The 20994-nt window shown below is 39.6% G+C and overlaps 1 protein-coding gene across 1 annotated transcript in view; it reads right to left on the bottom strand.

Annotated features, from left to right (window-relative positions):
- Nucleotides 1-685: 685 nt before the first annotated feature.
- LOC145395421 (uncharacterized) overlaps nt 686-20994 on the bottom strand; it is a 57219-nt gene continuing 36910 nt past the window's right edge. Inside the window, exons 4-5 of the mRNA XM_080269024.1 lie at nt 2537-2640; nt 686-1067 (exon numbers count right to left, since the gene is read on the bottom strand). Coding sequence (XP_080125150.1) covers nt 1023-1067; nt 2537-2640 — 149 coding nt within the window. The 3' untranslated portion in view covers nt 686-1022. The remainder of the gene's footprint in view (nt 1068-2536; nt 2641-20994) is intronic.

Genomic DNA, 20994 nt, shown 5'->3' with positions numbered 1-20994 from the left:
AAGTAACACAGAGGAGCAGATGAAGAAATTAATAGGTTTGAGTAGTGTGTGTAGGGGATTCTTCATTTTTATCCTCATCCTCATCCTCACCTTCATCATCATCATCATCATCATCATCATCATCATCATTATCTTATTATTATTATTATTATTATTATTATACCTCCCTTTCCTTGGGGGAAGCAGCCAAGGTATATAGATAGATAGATTATTATTATTATTATTGAACCTCCCTTCTTTTCTCCTTATCAGTCGACAAATATGCAACGAATTTTGGCAAATCATCATCATCATTACCACCCTATTTTCTTATGCCATAAGGAAAGGGTGAGTTGGGATCATATAATAGGCAAAGAGGAAGCACACAAGTACGAAAATTACCTAATCCAAATATACTTATAGAGAAGCAAAAAAGAAAAAAATGTTGGTTATAATATCAAACAGATGTCTATACCTAACAACCATCCTATTACCTCACCCACTTCACAAAAGAAGATGTCATCCATATTTCCTCTTGCTCTCTCCACACGATTTTATATCCTTTTTGGAGAGACTGTTCAAATGGACACAGAGTTAAATCTTAGCTTTGTCTAACGCCTTCCTTAAGACACATCCTTCCCAAATGAAGTATAATCGTCCGGAGGTGTCAAGAATAAGTTATGGCCTAGTGGTAGTGAAGGGGAAGGGGTGGATGTGCAGGGGACTATGTTGAATCCAGTCGAAAGTCTTCCAGGGAGTGACGATTTTCAACATCCTGTATCCGGACGTACTGTGTGTGTGTGTGTGTGTGTGTGTGTGTGTGTGTGTGTGTGTGTGTGTGTGTGTGTGTGTGTGTGTCTCCTTGCCACCTTCAAACAATCACCTCAACTCAGAATAAACCATCACTTATGTCAGGGTTAAACATATACTCCATAAACCTCGTCACAACCTAAGTCAACCTCAGCTGAATAAAATCGTCTGAAGGCAACGAGAATACACAGCAAAATACGTCATCGGACTGAAGGTGTTACTCTTGTCCTTAATTATTCCAGTCCATTGATGCAGGCTGTGAAACGATCCATCTGTCCCTGGAAAAATAATGATAAAAATGTACAGTACATTTTTTTTTTTTAATAACCGAACAGTGGAAGAAAAAGGAAAGAAAAAACAAAAAAACCTAATCCATGCACCTGTTTACATGTGTCCTCCATAGTGTGGTTAATAACAAAGCTTACACTGAGGCTGCTTCTCTCATCTCTCTGACTAGAAAAACCAAGCTGTGTATTGGCTGACCCACTGGGGCTCTTGGCCTTGAAAAGAACAAGAATGGCTTAAGACGATCCAGTAGAGATTGTTTCAAGAATTTTAGTTCGTATTCACTGAGAATAGTAAGGTATTCATAAAAAAACAACCTTCACTGAAGAATCTATTTAAATACGATTCACATCCGTTGAACACATCGCCTAGCCCAGTTAGACACAGCGAAGTTTGTTGGAGCCGCCCTGTGGGCCCAGATTTCAGTCCTTTTGCAGCTTATTTCACGTAACTCAGTGGAAGGAAAAGGCAATGCTATGGCTAGGCCTCCGTTCCAAAGCACATCTTCATGGCTACAGTCATATACTGGTGATAATCGGTTGTTGTAAGTCAATACTGAAGCTGAAGAGATGGTAATTTCAGACTCTTCTAATGTAAAAAGAGCATAGAGGTAACATAGAGTCACCTGACATTAGAAAAAGAAAAAAAAATACTGAAGCGGTTTTAATACACGACGGTGGATATGCTGATATTTTCTCCAGTACCATGACATTTTTATTTTCCTTTACCTAAAGAAAGTTTTATTCAGTTTTAGAAAGGGAATTTAATAATGAGGTTAAAGATTAAATTACTGCACAAAAGTATATAGTACAGCTTATATAAATCACTCCGTCCAGTTTGACGGTGACACAACTGTATCCTAAAGTAAATAAATAAAAGTAAGTCCTCGGATGAAAAATGAAATAGTCATGGTATAAAAAATAGTCATGGGTTAGCGCGCGTCCAGACGTGCTCTCAAACATATGTTGGCAACAAGGCAGGCAACATGTACATGTTTGCAGCAGTATTTGGACAGATGTATGCAAACATGTTTCAGTGCAGCTTCGAACACTGGCAGCAGAGGTGATGGGATAAGTGTGTCCATACCAGGCAGCTGAGACTTCATCATGATGTTGCCAACATGATCTGGACGCTACTGTTCCCAACATGTTTGCAGGATTTTCGTTACTCTGTTGCTTACATGTTGCCAGCACTTGTTTGAGCACACGTGTGGACGCACCTTTAAAAAGTATTCACTGAGTAAACATCTAGTTATGGAGTCATGGGGGAAAATGAAATAGAAACGGGAGACAAAATTATAACAGTTATGGGTAAAAAAATAAAGTCAAGTGTAAGACAAATAAAATAATCATTAGATAAAAAAGTAGCCATGGGAAAAAAAAAAAAGTATTAATTCTGTGACATATAATGGTTAATTAAAAGTGGCAGTCCAGCAAAGACAGACATAACCAACAGGTCTTACCCGGTTCATTTTGTTGACAAAGCATCTGTACATAGGAAAGATGTTCATCATGGTAAAGCCCATATCGCGGTAATCGTCCAGACTGAAGCACCGTTCCTTGTATTCTGGGTAAGGAACATTACAGAACATTATCTCGCTGGACTTCAAAGATATCTGAGAGGCTGTGGAGGATTGTGGAGGGAGATTGTGGTGGTAGTGGTGGTGGATGGTGGTGGTGGTAGTGGTTGTTGATGGTACTGGTGGTACTGGTGGTTGTGATGGTTAGTGGTGGTAGTGAATGTTAGTAATGGTGATGAAAGGTGGTGGTGGAAATAGTGGATTAGCTTAGGGTGGTGGAAGTCAGTGGTGGTGGAAATTAATGGTGCGAGTTAGTAATGGTGAAACTTAATGGTGGTTGTAGTGGATGCTGGTGGTGGAAGTTACTGTTGGTAGTAGTTATTGGGGGGTAGAAGTTTGTGGTGGTGGAAGTTAGTGGTGGCAGACGTTAGTGGTGGTAGAAGTTACTGGTGGTAGAAGTTAGTGGTGGTAGAAGTTAGTGGTGATGGAAGTTAGTGGTGGTAGAAGTTAATTGTGGTGGAAGTTAGTGGTGGTAGAAGTTAGTGGTGGTGGAAGTTAGTGGTGGTGGAAGTTAGTGCTGGTAGAAGTTAGTGGTGGTGGAAGTTAGTGGTGGTGGAAGTTAGTGGTGGTGGAAGTTAGTGGGGGTGGAAGTTAGTGGGGGTGGAAGTTAGTGGTGGTGGAAGTTAATGGGGGTGGAAGTTAGTGGTGGTGGAAGTTAGTGGGGGTGGAAGTTAGTGGGGGAGTGGTCGGTGGTGGGTCTTAGAGTTTTTAGGAAAGGTCGTGTGAGGGAGGTGATGATGACAGTGATGGAGATGTGATAGTGACAGTGATGAAGTGGGGACATGGTGGTGGTGACAGAGATGGCAGGATGATTGGTGGTGGTGATAGTGATGTAGTGGGAGATGGTGCTGGTGTTAATGATGGAGGGGGAGATGGTGGTGGTGGTAGATGATAGTGATGAAGGGGGAGTGTAGTGGTGGTAGTGATGGACAGGTAATGGTGGTGGTGATAGTGGGGGAGGGAGAGGTGGTGGTGATTATTTTGATGAAGGGGGAGAGTGTGGTTGTGATAGTGATGTACAGGGAGATGGTGGTGGTGGTGATGAGAGTAACGGAAGGGAATATGGTGGTAGTGATAGTAATGGCGGGAGGGTGGTGGTGCACGGTGGAGGGGAGGAGATGGTGGTGACAGTGATGTACGGGCAGATCATGATGGCAATGGTGATGCGGGGAAGATTGTGGTGGTGAACAGAGGGGTGATTGTAGTGTGAGGTGGGCGGGGGACAAGTTAAAGAGGTTAGTGAGGAGTTGAGATAGATGTGGTGGAGATTTAATCGTATGGAATGGTGATGATTGTGAGCGTGTTTGGTGGGGGCCATGTGGGGGACTCGGAGGTGATTGAAATATAGTGTAGATAATGGTTGTGGTGAAATGGATGGCGGCGATTTTAATATAATAATAATAATAATAATAATAATAATAATAGTAACAACAACAATAATAATAATATCAAGCCGGTAGGAGACGATGGCCAGCTCTAAGTGTGGCGTTGCAGTTCAGCCTGTACACACTAAGGAAGACCCTTTTCTGGTTATAGTATTAAGATACCATCTCTCGCTTCTCTCTCTGAACACAAACCTAACCTACCCAGACAACAGAAATAACTCGACATTGCATAAACGCAAAAAACATCAAAGAATGTTAAACTAACTAATCTATCTATTGTCAGACGCCTTAATCCCATAAGGGGTGGCAACAAACAAATCGCCTCCACGTCACCATGTCCCCCGCTATTTCATTGCCCCGCTCCTACCCCACACAGCCCACTCTTATAATACCTCTCCACTCCATCCCTCCATCTCATCCTTGGCCTCCCCCGCCCTCTCCCTCCTTCCACCTCACTCATATACACTCTCCGTGTCAGTCTCTCACTCTCCATCCTCTCCACATGGCCAAAACACCTTAATATGTTTTTCCTAACGTTTCCTATCACATCCACATCCACACCACAACGCTCCTTCACTTCCTCATTTGTCAGTCTCTCTCCATGTGACTCCACATGCTCCTCTTAGATAACTCATTTCCACTGCTCTCACTCTTGACTTCTGTCCCTCCAGCAAGGTCGAAGTTTCACTTCCATACATTAGAGTTGGTATCAAAATACTATCATGTAGTAGCATTTTCACTTCCATGCTCACTTCCCTGTTTCTTATCACTGTTTTCAAGGAAGCAGCAACCTTCTTCAGTGTTGTACCCTTTCAAGCATTTCATCATCTAAACTTCCATCCTTACTCATCAGACTACCCAAGTACTTAAACGCACTCACATTTTCCATTTCCTCCTCATCCAACCTCATTGTACATTCACTGACTTCATTTCTCTCGAAGACCATAACTTTACTCTTTCCTTCATTCACCTTTAGATTCCGTTTCCTACACACTCTTCCAAACTCATCCACCAAACCTTGCAGCTCCCCTTCGTCTTCACTTAACAATAGTATCATCAGCAAACAACAGTACAGGGAGTTTCCAAACACTGCCCTCTCTCACTAGGGCCATTCCAACATCCATTCCCCTCCCTGTATCTTTTTTATAACCCCATTCATATACAGACTGAACAACCATGGAGACATGACACATCCTTGTTTCAATCCAGCCTTCAAACAGAAAAAGTCACTCAGTTCACTATCCACATCCACTGCAGCCTTAGCACCCTCATATATACTCTTCATGGCCTTCAACAACTTCCATATATTCTTAATACTTTCCACAATCCTTGTCTATCCACCTTATCATATGCTTTCTCCAAATCCATGAAGGCTGCATACTACTTCTTACCCTTCTCTAGAAACTTTTCCACTAAAGATCTAAGAATGAATATCTGATCTACGCAACCTCTTCCCCTCCCAAAACCTTCTTATTCTTCTCCAACTAATTCCTCTGTTAGCTCCCTAATTCTGCCAATAAGTATCCTACCATACACCTTTTCTATTACACTAAGAAGCCTAATGCCCCTAATATTACCATACACTTCTTTTTTCCTTTTTCCTTCGTACAGGGGAATAATTATACCTGACTTCCACTCCTACTGGACTCTACTGACTTCCACTCCTCCTGGACTCTACCTTCCTTCAAGACCAATCAACACATATTCCACATCAATTCTATTACTATCTCTTCCCCATGCTTCAGCATTTCACCACACGGTCCATTAATTACTGGGTCTTTTCCCATTTTAACTTTTTTCATTGCTTCCACAACTTCCATCCTACTGATTTCTCCCTCTCTTCTCACATCCCTCCTTCTCCCAGCCATTCCCCAGCCCCAAATACTTGCATTGCTTTCATTCCCTATGTTCAATAATTCCTTGAAGTGTTCTCTCCATCTTCTCACTTTTTCTCTTTTCCACTGGTAATCTGACATTTTTATCTTTCACTCCCCAACTAACTTGTTTGGCACCCTGTCTAACTCTCTTTATCTCTTTCCAGAACATTTTCTTACAGTACCTCCACTTGCACTCAAATTCCTTCCAAATTCCTCATCCACTCTCTTCTTACTCTCTCTTACTAATCTTTTCACCTCTCTCTTCCTCTCTATATATCTCTCATCCGTCTCTTAACTTCTTCGACACCCTTTGTCTCTCATCCACTCTCTGTATGCTTTCTTCTTTTGTGCCACAGCCTCTTCATTCCACCATGCTGTTCCTTGCACCCACTTTCGTCTTCTCTTCACTCCACACACCACCTCACATGCTGCACAAATTTCTTCTGTGAATATCTTGCACCCACCTTTCACATCCCCCAATCTGCTCCAATCTATATTTACCCAATCACTCCTCCACTTCCCTCTTATATTCTGCCTTTTTTCCTCCTCTTGTAACTTTCCCACCCTCCTTGTAAGAACTACTTCTAATTCTCCAATTCTTTTGGACTTTCATTCTGACCACCACCAAGTGGTGGTCCGAAAGTCCACTCCCCCAACCTCTATATACTCTTGCATCCATTACACACCTACTCATCCTTTCATCCACACAGACATAATCAGTCATTGCCTTCCACTGATTCAGTTCACCACCCACTCTTCTCATCACTCGCCATATATACCTATGGATCATTTTGTGCCTGAAGAGGGGATTAGCTATCATCAACCCCCTCCCGGCACAAATGTCCACTAAAGAACTGCCATTGTCATCCATCTCTGCAGCCACACCCCATTCACTAACTACTTCATCCACCTTCACATTCCCTACTTTTCCATTCATATTTCCAATCAAAAAATCCCTCCCATTCCTTTCACACTTTTCCATGCATGCTTCCACATTTGTCCAGAACTCTTTTCTTACTTTGCTTGCACGATCTTGCATTGGCACATACATGCGCAGAGTCACCCAGATTTATAGTCCAACTTTCAATTTTATCCACACAATCCTTGAACCAAGTGATCCATACTCTCTTATATTCTCCTTCCATCTGTTACTCACAACAATACACATTCTTTCTTTTGCCCTCTCATTCTCACCTACTCCCGTGCATATACCCCATCCATACTCCCATTCTCTCACACTCTCACCTCACCATTTAATTTCAGTTAATCCACATACATTCACTTTCGCACCCTCAAGCACCTGGACAATCTCTTTTTCTTTCACCTCATCATTTGCACCCCTTACATTCCATGTAGCTATCCGTACCAAGTCCCCTTGTTCGGTCCTTAGTCATCACCTTTTGGTCAGTCTTGGTCCGAGGCTTCTTATTCGTATTTGTAGTTAGTTGTTTTTCGGGTAGGGGTACAAACCCTCCGCCAACCCACTTGTTGTCACGAAGGGAACACGTGTTGGTTGGTTAAAAGGTTACCACCCAGTGTTGTAAATGCTTTACACGAAATCATTTGGCTTGCTACTCAGTGTAGACCTACTCCTAAAACGGTATCACTACACTAAGTGGGTAGATGATGGGCCAAGCTTCGCAGGGTTGCCATTCGAAAACTAGAGGATAGAGGGGAAGAGTGGATGGAACATTTCCGATAGGGAATGAGCTCATAATAATGTATAAAGAAGTCAGCTTTCTACTCCCAGTAGTTATGTTTATACAGCTCAAAACGTGAAAAGAATGAAAAAACCGGTTCATCGGCCGTTGCTAGGCAACAAGTAGTTGCCTAGCAACCAAAATCTTACAGACACAACTAGGTCATAGGCTGGTCATTGTGTCCTGCCTCAGATAAACAATACAAAACTACAAGGCTACAACAAAGAGAGAAAACGTGACAAACAATAAGGCCAGTATGGAGCTTGCCAATATTAACAAAAATAATAACTAAATAACTGTAATCTACAGAGATAGATACTGATCTCAATGTAGCAGAATACTCTTTTTGTAATAACTCAAAAACCATTTGTCAGACGGTACCAAAAGTTATACAGACCTGGTCCTGGTCCAGACACATGATGTGCCTCATTCATGTTTAGGCTTTTCCTGTACAGAATAAATGAAAATTGTTGACAAGCAGGGTGTCCCAAATATTGTAACATCGCACTTGAATGACCTTCATTTTGTCCCACACAAATGTTTTGAAAATAATTTTATCATGAGATCTCCATCCATTTTCACGTACGTATAGTAATTTTGTAATAAAACTGAGGCTGATTTATTTGTTTTTGTTTTTTACATTTCTGAACATGTGACCTTGGAAAGTAGGTCAAGGTCACAGAAACTGGGTCAGTTTCACAAGATCATGGTGCTGTACATCCTCAAAAACCGTGATAAAAGCCAGAGACAAAAAGTGATGGAATAATAATAAAATAATGAAGGATACATAGATCTCCACCCACGGTAATACAATGGGTGGAGATCAGTAGTAGATTATACCTGTAAGAGGGTTACTGATCTGAACCAATTAGAATATTGCTGAACTTACATTTTTTTTTTGTTATTTCTTAAAAACAGTTGGTTAAATTGCTACCAAAATGTATACAGACCTAGTCCAGGACCAGACAAAACCTTCAGGGCCAAGAAGTATCTCATTTATTTTGGGTTTTCCTGTATAAAAGACCAACTGAATGACTAGGCGGGTATCCAAAATACTGCAGTGTCACAAATGAATGACCCCCATTTTCTTTTCCATGAAAATGTTTGGAAAGCAATTTTATCATACGATTTCCTTCCATGTTCATCCATCTATAAAAGTTTTAGGGAAGAAATAGGTTGAAATTCATAATTTCTGCACATTATTGGACCTCTGACTTTGAAGAATATGTCAAGGTTATTGATACTAGGTCAATGTAATATGTGCATGGTGCTGTATATCCTCAATAAGTATGATGAAAATCAGAGATGAAAAGTGATGCAAAATTAATAACAACAACAACAACAGTAATAATAATAATAATAATAATAATAATAACTAGAAGAATGTAATGACCACAGATAGTTACTGATCTCCACCAGTGAGAATATTGCTCTACTTTTTTTTTTTTTTTAGTACCTCAAAAATTGTCGATCAAACTGTCACCAAAAAGTATACACACCTGGTCAACGCCTAGGCAAAATTTCTAGGGCCATAAAGTGCCTCGTTTATGTCTTGGTTTTTCACGTACCGAAAAAATATGGACAATTGTTGAAAAGTGGGTTGGCCAAAATATTGCAATGTCATGTGTCAGTGACCTTCATATTTTTTTCCACACAAATGTTTGGAAAATATTGTTATCACTGTATTTTTTTCCCTGTTCTTGTACCTATAATAGTTTTGAAGTGAACTGAAGTTGAAAATTCATGAAACTGGGACAGTTTTTGACCTGTGACCTTGAAATGTAGGTCAAGACCACTGAAACTGGATCAGTGTAATAGGGTCAAGGTGCTCTACAACCTTAATAAGTATGGTGAAAATCAGAAACGAGAAGTAACAGAATAGTAATAATAATAACTAGAAAGCTGTAATTGTCAGTGACAGATACAGGTCTTCACCAATGAGAATATTGTTTTTTGCCAAAACTCAAAAACTATTGGTCTGTCTGCCACCGAAAAGAATACAGACCTGGTCCTGAACCAGATAAAACTTCTAGGAGAAGGAAGTGCCAAATTCATATTTTGATTTTTTTTTTTCTGTATGGAGGAGCAACTGAGAAGTGGGATATCCAAAATATCGTTATGGCACACATGAATGACCCGCAGTTTTTTCCACAAAAATATTTGGAAAAAATTATCACTCAATTTCCTTCCATATTCATGTATCTATAATAGGTTTGGAGTAAACTGAGGTTGAAAATTTATGTCTTTACAGCATTTTTGGACTTGAGACATTGAGAAGTTGTTCAAGGTCACTGAAACTGTCCCTGGTGAGGAGGGGTCACCCTGAAATGGTGTAGAGGCTTGAAACGTGGCTAGTGGTGCCACCCATTTTTTGAGGCATGCCTACCGGAGTCGGCTTAGCACACCTAAGCTCTTGAAAGCAGATTTTACAAGAGATTTAATAGGCTGTTTCCAAGATAAGTCTCGAGCAGATGAAACCCCAAGTATATTTATGGATGATGCAGGACTGAGCTGGATATTATTAAACATTAGTGGGTACTCCTGTGGAAGACTTTGTCGGGTTGATAAGAGTAAGAACTGAGTCTTTGATGCATAAAAAGCAAGATTATTTTTACCCCAGTCAGAGATACCGGCAAGTCAGACATTAAGTGTGCCATAGTCTCATCCCTTGTTTGCTGAAGTAACTGCTGAAATGGACGTTGTGGGAACCGAATGGAAAGGTGAAGGGTGGAATCGTCAGTGTATGAGTGGATAGGGTTAGATGTACAGTGTAGAAGGTCATTGATGAATAAAAGGAGGCGAGTTGGTGATAGGACAGAGCCCTAAGGAACACCACTGTTGATAGGTCTAGGAGAACAATGGTGGCCGTCTACAACAACAGCTATAGAACAACCAGAAAGGAAGCTAGAGATGAAGGCACAGATAAATGGACAGAAACCATTAGAGGGCAGTTTGGAATCTATAGATTTATGCTAGACTCGATCGAAAGCCTTTGAGATGTCAAGTACAATGGCAAAGCTCTTGCCAAAGTCCCAAAATGAAGATGACCGGGAATATGAAAGGTAGGTGAGAAGATCGCCAGTGGAGCTTTGCTGACGGAACCAATACTGATCAGAACAAAGATTGATAGGATAGATGCTTTAAAATTTTTCTATTAAGAATTGACTCGAAAACTTTTGATATACAGGATGTTACAGTAATTGGACGATAGTTATAAGGCTGGGAATGGTCACCCTTCTTTGGGACTGGCTGAATAGGAGCAAATTTCCAGCAAGAAGGAAAAGTACAAGTTGACAGACAAAGGCGAAAGAGTTTAACTAGGCAGGGTGTAAGAACAGAAGCACAGTTTTTGATGACAACAGGAAGGAACCCTTTAGGTCTATATGCCTTGTTAGTACTGAGGCTAGTGATGGCAGAAAATATATCAGCTGAAAAAATATTAATGTCAGCCATGAGGAAGTCAGAGAGGGGAAGGTGATGGAGGAACAGCACCGGAATCATTTAAGGTGGAATTGGAGAAGAGTGTCAGAGCGAAGAGATCTGCTATATCAGTAGAAATATACAGCTACACAGCCATAAGAGTAGAAAAAAGGAGGGAGGGATGATGAGGTAAAGTTGTTAGAAAGGTTTTTGGCAAGGTGCCAGAAGGAGCGGGAAGAATTCGAGTTGGAGAGTTGAGAGCATTTAGTACGGATGAAATTATTTTTGGCAGGGTGAAGAACAGACTTAGCATGATTCCAGGCAGAAACATAAAAAAAAAAAAAAATGAAATTCAGGGGTGGGTTGGTTATGGTACCTTTTATAAGTCCTTTCCTTGTTGTGAACAGCATCAGAACAGTGATTAAAATAAGGCTTTCTTCCATAAGTCAAAGGATATGAGAAAGAAATGTATGCTTCCATGCCTGAGAGAATAACCTCCATAATGCGCGAGGCACACTCAGATGGCTCCTGGCACTGGAAGCAATAATCATCCCAGAGAAAGTCAAAGAAGTACTGCCTGAGGGCCTCCCAGTCAGCAGCTCCAAAGTGCCACAACCGACATTTCTTTGGAGGGTTCACAGGCCATACTGGGGTGATAAGACAGGCTAAGGAAATAAGGTTGTGACCGGAGAAGCTTAATCATGAGAAAAGATTAACAGTGTAAGCAGAAGGATTCGTTTTCAGGAAGAGGTCAGGTATGTTGGAGGTCTCTCCAAGGCGGTCAGGGATATGGGTAGGGTGCTGTACGAACTGCACAGGTTCATTAAGGATAGAAAACATGTAGGGTCGTTCACCAGGTGGATCAGTGAAAGGAGAGGAGACACAAAGGTGGTGGTGAACATTGAAATCTCCTAGAATGGAGATTTCAGTGAAAGGAGAAAGGGATAGGATGTATTCCATCGTAGAAGTAATATAATTGATGAATTTATCATCGTAAAGTTAGGGGTAAGTAAACAGCACAAATATATTTAGTCAGAGAATGAAAGAAAAACCGAAGCCAGAGAGTAGAGAATTCAGAACAATCGTGTTCAGGAACATGAAAGCAAGTTAAGTTGTTGCATACATATACACAAGTCACCTCTGACTTCGAAGTGAGTACAGAAAAAGTAGGAGAATACAGAAAAGTGTTTGCCATCAGTTGCCTCAGGCAGCTGAGTCTCAGTTAGGAAAAGAAGATGAGGTTTAGAGGAGGAGAGGTAGTGCTCAACAGAAAGAAAGGTAGAGGAAATGCCATGAATGCTGTAGAAATGAAGAAAAGTAAGACAGTGGTTCTAAGCAGCTCTCTGAGTAGTCACCAGGAGAGGGGCAATGGTGGGGTCATTTATGGTTCCCCCCTCCCCTCCTGGGGACTCTGAGGGTTGGTTATTAGATGCCATTTTTTTTCTTTCTTGAAAAGGAGGTGTAGTGCATAATGTGCAAGTTTGGTGTTGTCAGTCAGAGAAACTTGTATTGGAGAGCATGCTGGCCTACTCTCTGTGTTATTGAAACACTGAAAAAGTTCAGGAAAGGAGGATGGCCAGGAAGTGCTTCCAAAGGCTGTTGAAACGGGAGCTCCAGCTTTCCCTGCCATCAGCTTTCCATCTTCCTTGGGAGTACTGCCCTGCTTGATTGGTGCTACAATCTACTCCCTTTTGTCTTTGTCTTCCATGGTGAACCAAGCTATAATGATGACTGTTCAGAGCCCTTTAACCCGCGGCGTCCCGTCAACGTTCTTTAACGTCCACACGTTTTGTCACTGCCAATCATGTCAACATACATAAATGCGAATCAATTACAAGGTCCCTAATTTGCACAATTTTCAATTTTCGCGAGTGATTTTTGGTACGTATACACGTGACACCTTCCTCTACAAGATGCCAGGCAGGGACAATGCCTTACCCAGCATGACCTCCCCCCCCCTGCACACCATTATCTCAGCAATTCACCTGTTATCAGTGACCTGACCAGCCATGTCATGCCACGGTAATAAATTCAGGGCCAGAGTGATTTCCCAATCAATGACAATGTGGAGGACAAACTTTACATAGCATTAGAGGAAGAAACAGTCAAAAATGATGATCAGGTAATGTGGCAAAGAAAAGTCAGGTATGGTGATGAGTTAGTGAGTGAAACAATGCTTATAATGCCTGTATTACTGCTTGAAAACCAATATACTCTCGTACTACATGTAAATTCGTACCAAGTAAATAAATAAATACCGTTTATGAGTGGTGTGAAATAGTTATCCTCCCATAGAACTCGTTTTCTTTGGTGCCAGCCTATTAGAAAACCCAGTAAGGTAAGGAGGTACTCCTACCTGTATCGAGTATTTTAAACCTCAGGTGAGAAATTTCTCTATGAATTTTCGTTGTTTCTCACCAAAAGCGGAGGTTTGAGCCAAAAAAAATTTTTCCAAAAATGTTCGGGAATGAGGGGAGTCAGTGGTGGAAAAGTGGTCGGGATGGGGCGGGTTAAATGCTATCACTGTGCGGGTTCCCAACCTGTATCTTCTTGACTCTATCCTCGCTACTGTCTGGAGAAGGAGATTTTTACCATTCATATCCATGAGAAAGTTTCATTTCCTGAAGCAAACAGGAGGGCCCAGACTCACTTCTTTTATCCAAAGTAAATTATGCTGCTGCCTATTCTGGAGCACGTTTATCTCACCCTGTTCCAGTGCCCACTTTTCCATCTCGAAATTTGCCAAATGCTGTCCTCGAGACCAGTACAGGATGTGAGACATAGGTGACAGAGGGTTTGCCCATTTCCTTGGAGGTGGCGAATGTCCAAGTTGATGTATCTCCTTTTCCTGCCCTGTCCAGAAGTTCCATCTGTACCTGGTAGATGCCATCATAGCTCTTCAGAGTCTTTTGAGCCTGAGGAGCGTTCACCTAAAGTCTCTGTTGTGGAACCTTATGAGGACCTTTCTGCTGTTCCCCCTCTTATGGAGTCTCTGGGGTCTAACCAGGTGCAGGGTGAAGTTGGTGTTTTGCTCAGTACAGTATTTCGGCTTCCACTTAGGGATGGAGTTCCACGGCTTACTGGTGTTTCAGTTCCACCATATAGGATATGAACCTCACATACTTCTGGTTCTGTGAACTCTGCCTCTACCTCCAAGGATTCTACTGGTGGCTCTGGCCTACCTACTTTGCCTAGGTCGACCTGAATGCGGCCTTCCAAACAAACGATTCTTCCTGCTCAGAAGTGGAGTGTTGTAAAACTTCCTTCATCTTCGTCCTCAGGTTTGCTTTTAGATGGTCAGCATAGTGTGTGGGTTCCAGGTGCTGTGCAATCCCATTTTAAGGGTCTTCCTTCACATCAGTCCAAACCTACTCACTTGTTAGGAATTGTGCAGTCCTGCACCTTTAAAGGATTGAAGTAATCAACTATGCCTGGTCCAGTAAACACTGCTCTGCAGTGGAACTGCTGAGGTGATAGAGCCAAATGGGAGGACCCAAAACTGCTCCTATCCGAGTTTCACCCCTCCTGTGTCTGTCTTCAAGAATCTGTTGTTACAGACAGGCCTTTTCCTGCTCTCAGAGGATAAATAACTTTCTTTTCACCACCTCCTCTTGACTGTGGGTCTCGAGGAAGCTGTTCTGTTCTATGTTGCACAAATATTCTGTTAACTTCCTTTTATGTACAGTCCCCCATACAATTGTGGCCATTCAGTTACACCTGGCAAGGACTTACCTAATCTGTAGCCTTTATTTACCACCTTCTGTACCTGTCTCAGATGCTGATATTGATCACTTCAGACGTCAATTTCCTAGACCACTTGTTCCCGTAGGTGAAAAGGTGTCATGCTATGAGAAGTGATACTCTGTGTAACTCCCGTGGTGATCTGGCATCTTTGAGTCAAGATTTGGACCTGGTTTTTCTGACTACTGATGAGCCTACACATTTTCATGTACAAAATGGTACTTTATCTCTTATCGATCATAAATTGGTTTCCCCTGATTGTTCATTGGGCATTTCTTGTCAGACTTTCCCTGACTCGCATGGTAATGATTATTACCCTATTGTGTTTAAGGGCTGTACTGTAAAAACTGAACACCATTATTGCAGAACATGAGCGTCTGATTTTCCTGTTTTTCGTACCATATATAATTTTGCAGCTTCCGAGAGACTTTCACCAGGATTTGGCATTAAATAGTATTGGAAAGTGGCAGGAGAATGAATGCCATCAGAAACTACCCTTATGCTTAACAAACTTAAATATTACATTTTTTGACATTTATAAACACTGAATAATTCAGATATTTTAGCCGTGGCAAGCTAAAATATTGGAGAAATACAGGGCTGCATAGAAAATTGTACAAGACAAAACGTTTCTGTAACGAATACGAGTAAACAAAACTTCTGAAGTTCCGTGGTAACATAACCTTGGGTTGTTTGGAGCGGTTTGTGGTGGAGTAATAAGTCAACTTACAGAGCACAAAATGCCGAAGAACAAGAATAAGGAAAAAGATAAAGAAGGAGAAGCCCCATCAGGGAGCGGAGGAGAGAAGATACAGAGGGGCGCATAAAGAAAGATGAAGGGTACAGTGAATGCGGAATCTGCCAAAGGGAAGTATGAAGTTTTGATAATTCATTGGCATGTGAGCTTTGTGATAATTGGTACCATGCAGGGTGTGAAAATATACCCATTGTCCATTATAGAATGTAGGAAGAAGAAAGTTATGTATATCTGTGCAGGAGGGGTAAGTCAAGCCTTAAGAAATATAAAAGGGTAATGAAGGAGAATAGAGCTGAGAGAGGAATTAGCAGATTGAACGAATATTTTTCAGGCTATGAAAGGAGAAGTAATAGAAGAAACAAAAGAAAAGGTGATAGATGAAATGAAAGAGACATTTCTTAAAGTACTTCAGGAAGAAGTTAAACATGAATTTAAAGAAAGGGAAAAAAAGAGAAAAATAGAAAAAATGTTATTGTCTTTAATGATAATGAGAGTAAAGCAGACATTCCAGTGGAAAGGAAAGAAGCAGATGTTCAAGCATGTAAAATGATCCTAGAGGAGACCAAGGGCATGAATGTAGAAGTAGAAAGAGCAGTTAGGAAAAAATGAACAACAAAAACCAAGAACATTATTAATTATTTTAGCAACTGAATAGTTGAAATACGATCTATTGAAAAATGCAAGAAACTTGAAAGAAACAAGACTAGGCTGGGTGAAGAATGTGCCAAATCACTGGTGATATGACACCTAGAGAGAGGAAAAAAAAAAGAAATTCTAAAACGAATGAAAGACAATGGGGAAAGAGACTGGGTTATTAAAGGAGGAAATCTGACAATAAATAGGTCAAAATTTCATCATGAAGAGAAAACAGGAAAGAATATAATAGAAAAATTATATTAATAAATATACGAAGAATGAGCAAAGTCAAACCACTAGAAATAGAAAAACTAATCAGTGAGGAAATTAATACAATTTGTATTACAAAGACACATGCTAAGTATAATATATATGAATTATCAGCAAGTCTAAGTAAAATAAATAGAAAGTCATCATGAACAAAGCAATAGAAAAGGAGGAGGGATAATGCTAATTCACAAAAAATACTAGAAATATAGAAGTAAGAAACGAGGAAGGGACACACCCAGATGTAATGCATGTTAAGGGAAACATATGTGGAACCAACTTGACCATATTCATAGTATTTATGGTAGTAGATGACAAAGAACGAAATGAAAGAGATAGAAAATATTACTGAATAAAAGTGGAGACTCAGATCAACACATACTTGGAGATTTTAATGGACACATAGGGTTTTGGGGAGAGCAAAAAGTAGATAAAAATGGAAAAATGATACTGGAATGGTTAGATAAATATAATTTAACTCTATTAAATGATGCACTGGACTGTGAAGGACTCTATACTTGGTCAACTAAAGCAAAGAGAAATGTCATAGATGATGTACTAGATAGTGGGAAATTGTATGAAAAGTTTCAGGACATGCAGACAGATGAGCATAAAGAAGTATATGATTAATCGGACAAAAATTTGATAAGTGTCAATGCTTACAAAAGTACACACAGGTTCAAAATTTAACAAGTGTAATTGGGAAAAATAATTTTATTTTTAAATAGATGTTGATATTCTAAAGAAATATCTGGAACAGGTGGAAAAAGATATAACAGAGAAAAAGTTCAACAGTTTAGAAAAGCTAGGGAGCACTATGGTTAAAACATAAAAAAAGTGATGGAAAGAGTAGTGAAAAGAATAGTTAATAGGGATGATTTAATTATTAAAGAACCAGTGTGGATGAATGATGACATTAGAAAAGAAATCAAGAAAAAGAAAAAGCAATCACTAGGAAAAAAGGGAAAGAAGTAAATATTAGAGAAGAACGAGAAAAGCAATATAAGGAACAAAAAAAAAAATAAATAAATAAAGTACAGGAATTAATGAAAAAAGAATTGAGAAAACTTGAAGGAAAAGTTACAGAAGAAATCAGAAATGAAGAAAGTGGAATAAAGGTATGGGAATCCATAAAGAAATTAAGAGATAATTTATGAATAAGAAAACCAAAGAACAACATATATGATAATAAAGGAAGGAAAATGAAACCAGATGATGCCAAAGACTTGGTAAGATTTTGGTCTGGAATCTATGAAAATTTTTAAAATAGCATAAATACGATATGGAACAAGACACACACAAAAAATAGTATGAAGAAATTTTTGAGAACTTAGAAGAAACCAAGACACTGATAACACAAGAATCAAAAGTATCAATCGAATTAATAGACCATATAGACATGGTCCAGAAACTAAATAAAAATATTAAGAAAATGAGATACCCAAAGAAAACCGAAAATGAAATAAAAGAATATCTAAATGGGCATAAGGTAAAAAAAAAATATAAAGCAGCAGGACCTAACACCCTTAATCTGGAATTATATAAAGTAACGGAAAATAACAATATTTGTATAGGAATAATAAAACACAACCTCAATAATATTATAGAACAAGGAGAGGAGATATAAAGCTCATGGATGAAAATGACCATTAACCCCTTCTGTCCGGGTGTCATGTATACATGACGACCTTGGGACATCCAGGCGACATGTATACATGATCTAGTGTTTTGCAGTATTATTGTTAGTTTATTATTATTATTATGATTATTCCATCATATTATAAGAGCATATTATACTATAAATTGATAGGTTTACCTGATAAATTATGGTTTAAATGACAGTGCTTTTTAAGAAAAACACCTGCTGGTGGTTTGGGTGATAAAAACAACCCTTGGACGTGATGGGTTAAACTAATCCCAAGGTTTGTAAACGAGTACAAAAAAAAAAATTAAGACCCATTGCATTAACAGATGTCTCATATGAGATGTTCATGTCTATCCTTAGAAGTAAGATAGAATATCATATTGTTAAGAAGCGAGATTTGCCAGTTGGGTGGTCGAAAAGCTTTTTGACATTTACTGTAGGTTCCGGTATGAGTCAGAGTTGCCAGTTTGCCTGCTGTTTGTGAACGTAGTTGTTTCATAAGTTATACATTAATTTTTTTGCTCTTTTTCTTTATAGTGTGTTATTTATGTGATTGCTTGTTAATTGTGCTATATAATTTAAGTCACTATGCTAAATACTTTACAGTGTTATTTAATGTAAGAAAACTCTGGCATGTTTGGTGGTCTCCAAGTTGGAAACTGTTGTCACTAGGGACAGGCACAGGACTAGCATGTCGTAGAATGTTGGAGAAGCAAGGAACTTTATATAAGGATGGGGAAGAGACTAGTTTGAGTTCAGTTTTTGGTTCAGTTTGAGTGTAGTGCAGTGTTAGTGCAGTGTCAGTGAAGATTGTACATTTTTGGTACTTGTGAGAACAGTAAACTATCAAGCATTACATGCAATTGCAGTTAGTAAAGTTTGTATACCTCCAGTGCTTGTGAAAACAGTGAAGTTGGAAAGCATTAAGTGTAATTGCAGTTGGTATAGTTTGTATAGCTCCAGTGCTTGTGAGAACAGTGAAGTAAAGTTGGAAAGCATTAAGTGTAATTACTTGGAAAATAAAGACACTGAACTTAAGAAGCCAGTGTTTATTTACAATGCCTCAGCTGATCCTGTGTACTGTACACAAAAAGGCTGACCAAAGGAAGAACAACTCACTGGGCAATGTCCTTCCTGTACTGAACTACTGCTGTTAGGACCTGCAGCTGTGAGGGGTGGAGATGTAACAAAATAAAGGAAAATAATTTAAATATGGACACCCAGGCTGGATTTGCTCAAGGCAGTAGAATAGAGGATAATCGGTCAGTGTTGAAATATTGAATAATTGGTAGTGTTACGAAGTGAGATTTGCCAGCCATGTAGCCGAGATGTCTCTTGATGTTTCCTGATGTTTACAGTGGTTCCGGTATGAATCAGAGTTGCCAGTTTGCTTGCTGTTTGTAAGTGTAGTTGATTCGTAAGTTATGCATTAATCTTTGTGCTCTTTTTCTTTATAATGTTTTATTTATGTGATTGTCTGTAAAATTGTGTAATTCATTTTAAGTTTGAATGCTAAATAATTTACAATGTTGTGTAATGTAAGAAAACTGGCATGTTTTAGTTGTCTCCGAGTTGGTAACTGTGCTCTCTCTTTATGGAATGCATCAGAGCTGCTGTTCTCGTAGAATGTAAATCATTCTTGAACAATGCAAGCTATATAAGGATGGATAAGAGACTAGAACGAGTTTAGTCGGTTTTCACTTCAGTTTGAGTGTAGTGCAGTGTCAGGTACTTGAGAAAAAAATGAAGTGTTATTGAAGTTTGTACATCATCGGTACTTCTGAAAATAGTGAAGTGTTGTCAAGCATTAAGTGTAACTGCAGTTAGTAATGTTTGTATAACTCCAGTGCTTGTGAGAATAATGAAGGTGGAAAGCACTGAATGGAATTACTTGGAAAATAAAGACAGTGAACGTATGAAGCCAGTGTTTATTTACAATGCCTCAGCTAATCTTGTGTACTGTACACCTAAATGCTTACCATAGGAAGAGCAATCCACTGGGCAACGTCCTTCCTGTACTGAACCAGTGTTGCCACTCTAAGTTTTCAGATAGTACCAAATCAAACCAGTGAAAAGTACCAAATGAGAAGAAAATGTACCAAATTACATAAAAAATACAATTCTTACCTTATTTAAGTGATTAAAACTGCAGATCTTCGTTTTCTCTTCCTTCGTGTGTAGGCCACTTCTTATCCATTGCGTTCTTTACTACTTCAGCGGAAGGTTGCCAATTCTTGCAGTTTATATCCTGAAGCAATGCCTTGCTGTGAAGTAGATCATTTAATGTTTCTGTTTGTAGTTGCAATCGGTGCTTTGTCTTGATGTTGCTCACCATTGAAAATATTCTTTCTGCTGCAGCAGAGGAATGAGGCAGAGACATCAAGAGACATCAAGTTTGTTATGAGCTTGGAAATTTTAGGAAACAGATCATCACCACACTTTTCCTTTGAAGCAGCATACCAAAACTGTTCTGGCTCCATAGATAAGTCACACAAAACAGGAATTTCAAACAGGGTTAGCTCTCTCCATTCCTTGTGAAGTTCTTTATACTCATTCTCTTCAACTAAGTTAGGGAACTTAACTGCCAATGGTATGATAGATTTGAGCTTTCCCTCACGCACATTGGCAGGATCTAATGCCTCCAGTAATTTCAATTTTTCAAACATCCCAGAGGACTTAAAACGTTGGAACATCTGCTTGGAAAGGGTGACATAAAAGTTCAAGGTCTTCATACGAAATTCATCTAAGTCTTGCTTCAAGATATTAGAGGAGCTTTCCAAAGCAATGCTGTCAACTCTTGCTCCACCTAGCTATGTATTTAGTACCAAATTTTGTCATTTTTCTTAAAAGTCGTACCAAACGTACTTCATGCACCCAAAAGTACCAAATTTGGTACATTAGTACCAAAAACGG

This window comes from Coenobita brevimanus, chromosome 31 (assembly GCF_032717465.1).
Source record: "Coenobita brevimanus isolate Jiangsu-jjx chromosome 31, ASM3271746v2, whole genome shotgun sequence".
Lineage (NCBI taxonomy): Eukaryota > Metazoa > Arthropoda > Malacostraca > Decapoda > Coenobitidae > Coenobita > Coenobita brevimanus.
The sequence above is the reverse complement of the archived record's forward strand: the minus strand, read 5'-3'. Positions and strand labels throughout refer to the sequence as shown.